At 41.0% G+C, this 11,463-nt stretch overlaps 1 protein-coding gene and 1 long non-coding RNA gene across 6 annotated transcripts; one reads left to right on the plus strand and one right to left on the minus strand.

The window, feature by feature from the left end:
- Nucleotide 1: 1 nt before the first annotated feature.
- On the minus strand, nt 2–3,209 carry LOC131256927 (uncharacterized). Of its 5 annotated transcripts, XR_009177018.1 has the most exons (5): nt 2,889–3,209; nt 2,531–2,621; nt 879–1,251; nt 615–791; nt 3–350 (listed from the first exon to the last, which is right to left on the minus strand). It is a non-coding gene; the product is annotated as an uncharacterized LOC131256927 (long non-coding RNA). The 5 variants fall into 5 exon arrangements; XR_009177017.1 differs by having other exon boundaries at nt 2–355; nt 615–1,251; XR_009177019.1 differs by having other exon boundaries at nt 2–350; nt 615–1,251; nt 2,531–2,624.
- A 4,989-nt stretch (nt 3,210–8,198) lies between these two features.
- Nucleotides 8,199–11,372, plus strand: LOC131256928 (pentatricopeptide repeat-containing protein At4g30700). Its single transcript, XM_058258035.1, has one exon. It carries the CDS (start codon nt 8,332–8,334, stop codon nt 10,663–10,665), a length of 2,334 nt encoding a protein of 777 aa, XP_058114018.1. The 5' UTR covers nt 8,199–8,331; the 3' UTR covers nt 10,666–11,372.
- The last annotated feature ends 91 nt before the right edge of the window (nt 11,373–11,463 follow it).

An 11,463-nucleotide genomic window follows, 5' to 3' on the forward strand; every position in this document is an offset into this window, starting at 1 on the left:
GAAAAGAAAAGAAGAAGAAGAAGCTGTCTTGTTGCTGAGTTGGGCCAAAACTAAATTCCTTTAGAATACAATTTTCGAAGTTTAATAAAGACCAAAACTAAATTCCTTTAGAATACAATTTCAGGTCCGACACTAAGTTCAACACAACAAGAAAAAAATGACAAAATGAATCCCCATCCCACTTAATTGGGGTCAGCTACATGAATCCTGCTCCACCATTCTACTCTATCAAGGGCAAGATCTTCAATTACTTGGACCATCGGTCATCAAGTCTCTTCTTACTACTCCATCCATGTCCCTTTGGACCTTCTCCTCGCTTTTTAGAGCCCTCAACTAAGTCCAAACACAATCTGAGCTCAAATTCACAGAATTGCATGATATATCAAACTTATAATTTACAATTTTTGCATATTCAAATTGGTTGCATTATTATCTACATATTAATATGTAAGCATTAAGACTTTGGTTGAATGAAACCCAAGATAAATTGTTTTGCTCAAAACCTTCAACAAGATTGGTGTAATCTAGTTCACACTCAGTCCAATTCACATTAATATTTACACCTTGTGACGATTTTTTTTTTTAAAAAAAAATTACAAGAAAGTTTCTCATACCCTGATAAATAAGTATAACCTTGTGTTCAACCTCATCATCGAATTCAGTCTGCACTTCTATCCCTCTAACGGTTCCAGGTCTTCGAAGTTGTTGATCTTCCCACTAGCATTATCAGTAGTAAGCTGTGATAACTTCTTGTTCTATGGAAGTGACATCATTGTTCCATTATTGTATATCTGTAATCCACATACATACAATCTACATGAGTGGGACTAAAAACTCTGCTTACATGTGACTTGTAATCCTCTAGGTTAAGCCCAAACCTGGCTAGGGTGGACTCAAGCTTGCCGCAAGCCAGTCAAGTCCAACTGCACCTCTAGCTATAGTTTTGGGTTCTAAGAAGTAGCAACAATAGTACAAAAGTCTCAGATGGTGATGTTGCCTACACAAGTTTCAGCTAGTTTCCTACGTGCATGCAGTCATGAGAAAATACCTACATCCAAGTAGGGAAAATGTGAACCCAACATTGCTCCTTTCTTCTTCTTTTTTCCTTTTTTCCTTTTTGAACTAAGAACCCTCAATCCCATGATCCAAAAGCCATGGTTTGAAGGGATTGGTCAAATCTATGACCCTGCACATACGTTATATCTGAAAGGGTGTCTTGAACATCCATGTCATGAACAAGCCAAAATGGAACTGAGAAACAAAAAATGAGCAATACATGTTATTAGAAGCTGGTCTCAATTTGGATAACAATCAAATCAAGAAATTCAATTTGTCCAAAGAGATGAGATCTATACTACTGTTTTGGTGATCTGATGAAAATTTACATTTATATCTATATGTTAGTGATAACTCGTGTGTATTAGGTTTGGGCTGCTTGAAGATGACTTTAAGCCTAAGCATAACACCACCTAACTTGACCTAAACAGCAAATCTGATTTGCAAACGTGGTTTTTGATGAAACCCAAGATGCATCACCCTAATGGAGATGCAGCCCAATGGAATGGTATAATTCCTTTTTTTAGGAGCGTTTTCCACTAACTTTTAATGTCCATCGAATGGGTACAGCCCATGTGTCACATGTATATAACATCCAAGCTGAAGCTGTTTAAAATGTAGGTCCCACCTTGAGAACTTGAGTGCAAAAATTGGATACTTTCATCATGACAGCTACACATTACATTTGATTAGATCCATTGGCCAACCATTTTATTCATTCCATCCATGGTTTTCTATGGCGTGGTACCCCTCGAAATGAATGGATGTCTTTCGTTTATATTCTAAGTGCAGCCTCCCATCTCAGAGGCTGCCATATCCCATAGATATTTGCTGTTGAGCAAGGCTTAGTTCTGACTCAACTTGGACACAGATTGCATGGTGACCGAACACCAAATAGGTCGATGGTGGCCATGTGCTGCGGTCAGAAATGGAGCCCATACAAAACATGTTCCTGAGTTGTTAGGTCGAGTATGTACTTGACCAGGCTCATCTTTGACAGGAGTCCTGGCCCAATCAAATGCTACCATGCCCCAACACCACTTAGCTGTGGTGTTGGAGTCACCATGCAATCTGCATCCAACTCAATGGGACTCTGTCACAATTTGCTGGACGGTGATTGGATACTGTCAGGCTGTTGTTAGATATGAGCTTGGTTGAATATTTACTCAACCAATAACTTGTAAACATGCTTTTGCATAGGCCCATCTCCAACAGCGGCCAGCTGTCCAAACAAACTCCACCACATCAGGGATCAAGGTAGCTAGGAATAGGTGGGGCCAGTGCCAGATTCCTCTCAGGAATTTCATCAAACACCCCACGTGCACACACAATCTCTTCATATTTCACATAGATATTCAACAGAAAGATTTCCCCTTTCTATTGATAACTAAAAATTGCATTTCCACTCACCAGATTTTGTTTCCACTAGCCTACATTTCAATTAAATACAGGAAACATGAAACCAGGAGATCACCTTCATGAGTCGGTGCCAAGCTATCATAAGGAACGATAACTTCATATGTCAGAGTAGCTGGGTCTTACTTCATTCAATCTGTTGCGCTTCTCTGCTACCATATAACAAGGCAGAAAGAAAAATCAAGTGATGAAATTGCAAGATCTGGAGAAATCGACAGAGTTCGATTCGTTCTACCTTAGATAATGAGACACGAGATTCACGAATCCAGATTTCTCATTTTCACAAAAAAAATAATAATAATAATTAATTTTTTTAAAAAATGAAAATTTTCTTGTTGAGCCATTTCATCAAATAGTTAGCATTCATGAAATCTGAAAGAGCTACAGAAAGTGATAGAGAGAGGAAGAGATCAAACCTGTAGAGAGGAGCTTTAGATTCCTTCGATTTTAAGAAATGCCACAAAAATCTGAAAAGGGGCTTTCGAAGTGGGCGTGGTTCCTTCCGGCGGCTGCTGCAATGGAGATCCAAGTAAAAAGATGACATGAGGGAGATAGAAGAGATGGTGGAGATGCGTTGGACAGAGAGAGAGGGAGGCGAATGAGAGAGATGGAGCAGGTGAGAGAGAGAGAGAGGAGAGAGGAGAGGGAAATGGAGATCGGGAGAGAGAAAGAGAGGGAAAGAGGAGAATCGGGAGAGAGAACGAGAGGGAAAGAGGAGAATGGGGAGAGAGGGGAATGGGGGCTGAGACTGAGAGAGAGCAAATGAGAGGGCCGGTCAGGGTTGTTGATATATTCGGCGCCTTTGCCGGCAGTGCCCGTTGGGCTCACGAAAAAATCTGCCGGCAATGCGGTGGTGATTTCTAGACAAGCATACATGTATCTATGGGAAGTGGATTGCGTCCTACCCCTGCCTGGACTGAAATCTGTCCAGGGAGGGGCTCTGTGGGGCCCACTGTAATGTATGGGTTTGATCTATAATGTTCATCCAATTTTCAATCATTTTAGAGTATGAGCTCAAAAATGAGGCAGACCCAGGGCTCACATGGACCACACTTTGAGGATTGAATGCCCACGTTAAAAACTTATTGGGGTAACAGAAGTTTAAGTTTTGGATCAAGATGAAATTTGTATTTTCCATTCTTCATCCATGGCAAATAAACAACATGGTATATGAAAGTTCCAACAGTGGGCGCCATTATCACTGCTGCTTCATGTGGAAGAAAGGCATGGATAAAACCCATACATCATGGGTGGCCCTACGGAACCCTGTTGGACCGATTTCATCCAGGCAAGGGCAGGACAGGCATCCTATAAATGCATGGGCATGCGATTTAATAATGCAAACAACACTTCCTAGACGGATACATGTATGCAACACGTTTAAGACATCCATGCATGCATTATAAAGTACACTAATTCAAGACTCCCCATTAATGCATGCACTTTCTCGATTACTCTAGTAGATATCACATTAATATTTCTTTATAAGGAAGAGTTTCAAATCCAATAAAGGTGTTGTGGGTTTAGTGTCCTAGATGATGAGTTTCGGGAGTGGATATGCATTCAATTACTTTTTGTACCTTTGTTACAAGCTAGTTCTAGGACCTATAGCTAGATTCATGCACTATGGACACTTTTTGTAGGCAGTCTCCAAATCAGTTCAGGCACATCTCCAACTGGTTAATTCGATCATTTCTTTATTTCTTTCTTTCTTTTTTTGCCCCACCGTTTGGATCAGTCAGTTGACACAACACATTATAGTGGCCCCACATAGCTCCGGTATATGGAAATTCACATACTCTATGGGTCCCAATATCTTGTATATGTGAAATCCCTGTTCATCAAGACCCACTTCCTTTTTCTAATAGGCTTTATGGTCAAAATTAGTCATATCAATAACTCAAGTGAACCACACCACATAATGATGGAGGATGGAATGCCAACACACCTTGGGTGTATCTTTCATCAAATCCCGTTCTTCAGGTGTGACCCAATAGGATGTATTGAATCAACTGTTTGGAATGTTGTTGATGTCTCAAATCTTTTAGCAATAGGGTTTGTTGATGCCTTCAATAGACTCTTTGATGCCATCAAAAAGAAATCAAAAATCCCATGTTGGTTGTTGGGTACTTTTTGGTGTCCTACCCAATACCATCGAAGGGGTTCAATGCCATCGATGGGTCATCGATCCATCGAAGTTCCATCGAAGATGCTATTAAAAAAAATCTAGAAAATCCATGTTTAGTCGTTGGAACATTCTTGTGTTTCTCTCAATGACATCGACGGTGTCCGATGCCATCGATAGTCTACCAATGTCATCGAAGTCCCATCGAATGTGTCATCGAGCACGTGCACATAATTGCGTTAGTGCAAGAATTGTTTCCAATTTTGATTATGATTCTTGTGTATGCTATATATATGAGTGTAATTGGGATTTGAGGTATTAGAGAACTTTTTAATTTGTTTCAAGGTTTCAAGGGCATAGCTTGAAATGATTCGAAGCTTGTTTGAATCAAGCAATCTCTGTCTCTTATAATTTTTTGCTTTCATAAGGCATTAATGTCACTTTATGCTATTGTTTTTTCCTACGAGGGTTTTTTCACATTAAATTTAGAATGTTTGTGATTGGACTTGATTGTGCAATTGAAATACTTTACTTGATTCATCTCAAAGCTTAACTGCAACATGATAAACATATCCTATCATCATATTTGTGTTCATGCTTATATTCATGGGTTATACTTAATTGTATATTATAGTGATTGACCATAAAAGTTTATCATGAATACTATATTGAGCTATGTGCATGTGACTGACACAAGCGATGTAACTTAAGGAACATTGTCTACGAAAATAAATTTTCACAACCATCATATGCATGGGCTAGCATGTGTATATGGCTATTATAGGACTTAATTACTGCTAAAACAATGTTTCCTTCTCTCAAAGAATTTGAGTTGAGTCACATTAATACACACACAAACATATATATATATATATATATATATATATATATATAGCTGAAAAATGTATCTACGCGCTAGCCCACGACCGCTTTTCAACGGTTGCTTGCTGGCTTCAAAACTTATTATTAGTAAACAATATTTTAGTTCACATACTGAACAATGGAACGTATGAGGAATGCTCTTACGTCCCATATAAGGAGCATAGATTCACTTGCACCTTATTTTAGTGTGGTTACACCGAATATCGATTATGCAGACTTCCTAAACTGTACTAGTGTCATCGATATTCATTGCGATTCCTAGGGCCTATGATTACATATACTTGTGATTAGGGTACTTGGATAGAAGCGTTTTTGGCCGTATGCAAGAATGCACTACCAACAATCTTGTTTTATAGATGGATTCATCTCGTAAGCACACTTGGGGTGACAAGTCTACCTAGTCACGTGGACATGCGTCATTTTTATGTTAATAGAATTTCAAATGAATAAGTATTTGCATAAGAAAAGATATTTCTCCAGTTTTTAGTGAATAGATTTTCTCCTGGTCAAGACTCGTTACAAATTCAGTCTTCCATGTTTTAGATTGTTAAGTGGAAACCATGTTTGAGGCATGTGCCTAGATGATGTGGTATGATGATCATTAAGTAGAAAAATACTAGATAGTATATGTGCCTACGTATGTAAAGATATTTTCTTATGCAAAGTGGTTGGTGGTGGCTCACATGCTTACACACACACACACACAAAAAGGGCCATATAAGGCGCAGGTCCATGATGAACTCTATATATACATGTGACACCCTAAAGATCTTACTTTTTTTTAATTATTATTATTATTATATTTTTAACACATGCACACACACCGCCACACACTCAGGCCTTAGTGGGATTTCACCACCTAGGCTAAGATGGCACCTTCTCTTGATTCTTTATCCCAACTCTTTAACTCTCTTTTTGTCTCCGTGTCAACACCTATTGGGCATATGTGTGTGTAGTGGGTTTTCATTCATCATCTAAAGGTTTCAATGAAGTTTTGAATGGTAGTAGTTAGATTCTAAAGGCAAAAGTGTTAAAGTCCCTTAATATACATTGGTATGCTATTTTCTATTGATTTGAGCTTTTAGATAAAGCGGTGATTGTTGGCAAATTGTGTTGGAAATACTGAAAAATAAAAATAAAATAAGGTTAATTATTTTCATTTCACTAGGTTGAATCATGTAAATATAGGTTGTCCTTAAAGCGTGATTCGTCCCCTTGTCAATTAACGTTGATGGGTTACAAGCAAATAACTTCCAGGATAAGATAAGCCTGTCTGAATCTTATGTACGACAATCACGAAGGGTTCACTTAGGAACAATTCAACATAGCAGATCTTCTGGCAAAATTAAACAGTAGATGTGTTTATAGTATTCTAAGATGGAGATGTTATCTAAAGGATCTTATGGATGAGGAGAGATGTGCTTGAGTTGATCGGAATTTGGACCGGAATGGTTCAGTTTATATAGGCATCAGGGAGTGGACCGTTGTTGGGTGGTCATCAATGATTCAGAACGTCTGAAAAATGTTTCTGACCGTTGATCATTAATTTGAGCCGTTTCTGGTCGTCGGATCGAAAGATCTGACTGTTAAATCATCATGGCCCGTACATTTCAGACAGTTGTCGCTTTCAAGGCTACTAGCCGTTTTAAAAAACGGCTGACCGTTTCAAATTAATAATTTGAAGATCACTCACATCGTCTTGCAATGGTTTGCGTAAGGTCAAAAGGGAGCAACCACTATGCGACACGATGCGCACGTGTGAAGTGCGCCAATTAGCGCCACTATAGCCACACCGCCTACGCCTGAGTGCGCGTACCAGTGCTATGCAATGGAACACATAACCCAAGCGTCTCAATTTCTAATCAATTTTTAAAACTCTAAGTAAGAATATTACATACACCTCCACGTAGAAATTACGATTTTCCTCTTTTCATTTCTGATGCGAGACAAAAGCACACACAGAACTTTTCAATTTGAAAATTTCAAAAAACGTTTTGACGGCAGGTCGAAAATCTCAAAAGTTTTCAAAAATTTAGATTTTTCAAATATCACAAATTTCAACAATGATTGTAGAGTGGAATGTTTAGTGTCAATAGTGGAAGGTTTTTTATTTTCTCTTTCCCAGACGCTCCCTAATAAATATGCTTTAAGACATCTCCATCCTCACGGTGCCCCCATAACTATGCTTTAAGATATTTCCATCCTAGATGCACCACCAAATCAAGCGTTTATTATGAACTACAGTATGGACTTGGATTCAACATCGACCATCCAGTACCCACTTCGACATTGATCTATGTAGGAAAAATTCCGTGCGCCGCACCATGATCTATGTGTTCTATCCACCTGTTCATCCATTTTGCCAGCTCACTTCAAGGCATGAGTTCAAAAAATGAAGCAGATCCCAATATCAGGTGAACCACACCACAAAAAAATAGTGGTGATTAAAAGGCTACTGTTAATAATCTTCTAGCGCCTACTATAATGTGTATTTGCCTCCGAATCTGTTAATTAGGTCACAGTGAAAACTCAAAAATCAGCTTCATCCAGAACTTTTATAGCTCCTGAGAAGGTTTTAACGATGGGTGGGCGTTCAATCACCACTGTTTCCTATGGTGGGTTCACCTGAGATTTGGATTTACCTTATTTTTGGGCTCATTCCCTAAAATGATCCGGTAAGATATGGATGGACGGCTTGGAACACACAAATCATGGTGGGCCCGCAGAGCGTTTCCAGCACCGACCAGCACCGAACTGGGTACTGGAGGGGTCACTACCGAATCCGAGTCCCTACCTACGTACTACTACTATATCTTCTTCTTCCACGAACGAACAAGATCCATCAAACACACATGCGCCGCCAAAACCTCACCACCCTCATCTCCAACTCCACAACCCTGTCCCACCTCAACCAGATCCTGGCCCACCTAATCCTCACCAACCTCCAATCCAACCTCTCATTAGTCACCAAGTTCTCCCAAAAGCTCTCAGATCTCGGCAACGTCACCCAATCTCACCTCCTCTTCTCCTCCATCCACCGTCCTGATCGCTTCCTCTTCAACGTCCTCATCCGATCCTTCTCCCAAAATAACCTCCCATCGTCCGCCATCTCCCTCTACGGTCAGCTCCTCCAAAACCCCCACCTCCAGCCGGACAATTTCACCTTTGCATTCGCGATCGCCGCTTCCTCGTCGCTGAATTCCAATCGCGCCGGTCGTTTGCTCCACGCCCACACGATTGTTAGTGGGTATGGACCAGATCGGTTCGTCGCATCTACAGTTGCTGATTTTTACCTCAGATTCTCGGATATTGACAATGCATGCAAGGTGTTCGATAGAATTCCTGACCGAGATACCGTTTGTTGGAACACGGTCATTTCTGGGTTAGTTTGGAATGGGTGTTTTGTGGAGTCCGTGCGGGTTTTCGAGAGGATGGTTGGAAGTGGGGCCCAGTTCGATTCGACCACGTTGGCCGCTGTCCTCCCAGCATTGGCGGAGCTGCAGGAATTGAAAGTGGGGGCGAAGGTGCATTGCTTGGCGATGAAGAGAGGGATGGATTCGAATGATTTTGTCTCAACGGGTTTGATTTCGATGTATTCAAAATGCGGGGAGGTGTCCATGGCGAGATTATTGTTTGGGCAGATCGATGAGCCGGATTTGATCGCTTGGAATGCAATGATTTCTGGGTATTCTTGCAATGGTGATGTCAAGTCCGCGATGAGTCTGTTCAAAGCATTGATGATTGATGGTGGGAAAGCAAATTCAAGCACAGTCGTTGGTTTGATCCCAGTGTTCTCGCCATTTGGACATATGGGGCTTTCCCAATCCATCCATGGATTTTCTATAAAGGCTGGGATCTATCTAAATTCGGCAGTCTCAACTGCTCTTGCCACTGTTTATGCTAGATTAAATGATATGGAATCTGCACGGCAACTCTTTGATGAAATGCCTGAGAAAAGCTTGGCATCATGGAATGCGATGATTTCTGGTTATGCTCAAAATGGGTTTACGGATATGGCAATCTCACTCTTTCGGCGAATGCAGATGGGGGAAGTCCGGCCGAATCCAATTACAGTGACTAGCATTCTTTCAGCATGTGCTCAGCTCGGAGCTCTCAGTTTAGGTAAATGGATACATGAACTGATCATTAAAGAACGTATAGATTCAAATGTATATGTCTCAACGGCATTGATAGACATGTATGTGAAATGTGGAAGCATTGGGGAGGCGCGGCATTTGTTCAATGGGATGTCAGAAAAGAATGTGGTCTCTTGGAATGCCATGATATCCGGCTACGGTCTCCATGGCCAGGGGCCTGAAGCTCTCAAGCTATTTGCAGAAATGTTGAATGTTGGTGTTGTCCCCACGGCAGTTACATTCCTTTCGGTCCTGTATGCGTGCAGTCATGCAGGCTTGGTAACCAATGGTTGTGAAATATTCGAATCGATGACCCATGAGCATGGGATCATGCCTGGGTCTGAGCATTATGCATGCATGGTTGATCTCCTTGGAAGAGCCGGGCAGCTCGAGAAGGCCCTGGAGTTTATAAAGACAATGCCTGTCGAGCCGGGTCCTGGCGTCTGGGGTGCACTACTCGGTGCATGTATGATACACAAGAATGCGAGCCTGGCCCGGATAGCCTCTGAGAGATTGTTTGAATTGGAGCCAGAGAACACAGGCTACTATGTCCTACTCTCAAACATATATTCATCTGATCGGAATTATCCGCAGGCGGCTATAGTTCGTCAGTTGGCCCAGAGGAGGAAGTTGGCTAAGACGCCTGGGTGCACCCTAATAGAAGTTGGTGATACTCTACATGTATTTACGGCTACTGATCGGTCCCACCCACAATCGGATGAAATCTATGCAATGCTGGAGAAGTTGATTGGGAAGATGACAGAGGCCGGATTCCGAGCGGAGACTGATGTGGCATTATATGATGTGGAGGAGGAAGAGAAGGAGCAGATGGTGAAGGTCCATAGTGAGAAGTTGGCCATTGCTTTTGGGCTGATTAGCACTGAGCCAGGGACTGAGATTAGGATAATTAAGAATCTTAGGGTGTGTTTGGATTGCCACAATGCAACTAAGTTTATATCGAAGATTACTGAGAGAGTGATCGTTGTTAGGGATGCTAATAGATTTCATCATTTTAGAGATGGCGTGTGTTCTTGTGGAGATTACTGGTGATGGCCTAAAAGCTTGGTGGGCCGTCAATCATTGCGTAAGGGCCCACATTATTGTGGTCTATGTGGTGTGATTATAAGATGGAATTAATAACGCTAAACACATGAACAGGAGAGCAATGGAGGAATCACACTTGAGGTCTTCAGCTGGACCCGCATGTATGAGATCCGAATCGTTCGTTCCGTGGAGCCTACTGTTAATTGGCTGTAGTTTCACTGATCAAGCAATCCTAGCCTTTCAATTTGGGGACCTTTCCCAAATCAAATTTAAACTAATCATCTTGTGTTTGTTGTAACGGAGTGCAGTGCAACCGGTACACTAATCAGTAAAATTTAGAGAGCAGGTCTTAAGTCCAGACAGTTGGACCATAAGTTACCGTCCGCCCAGCGGATAACTTCCAATCTTTCATGTGTGGGAGACATCCAATCCGTCAAATAGCTCATCTGCAGTGTGAGGATCGCCTTATGGAAAAATTATACACATCCTGTCATCGACTGGACCACAATTGTATGATGTTATTTATCAATGGCCAAACATTGTTTTTCTATGGTGTGGCCCACCTGAATGAATTATTTTTTTTAAAGTTATTTTAAGGTAATGTCCAGTGCTTATTATTCTGCAATTTCTGTTAACCCAAATTAAAGTACAGCATCTGTTTTATGCTGCAGGGTGAAACACTCAAGCTTGAACACCATGGTTTATATGTGAAATCTAATCCGTCTATTATATGGTAACCCTTATTTTAATGGTATATACAAATGAACAGCCCGATAAGAAAACTCAAACGGGCACATCAATGGC

The sequence above is a fragment of the Magnolia sinica genome, chromosome 9 (genome assembly GCF_029962835.1).
Source record: "Magnolia sinica isolate HGM2019 chromosome 9, MsV1, whole genome shotgun sequence".
Taxonomy (NCBI): Eukaryota; Viridiplantae; Streptophyta; class Magnoliopsida; order Magnoliales; family Magnoliaceae; genus Magnolia; species Magnolia sinica.

What these genes read in the sequence shown, in the direction of transcription:
- LOC131256928 (XM_058258035.1), top strand. Translation starts at nt 8,332, where the DNA reads ATGCGCCGCCAAAACCTCACCACCCTCATCTCCAACTCCACAACCCTG.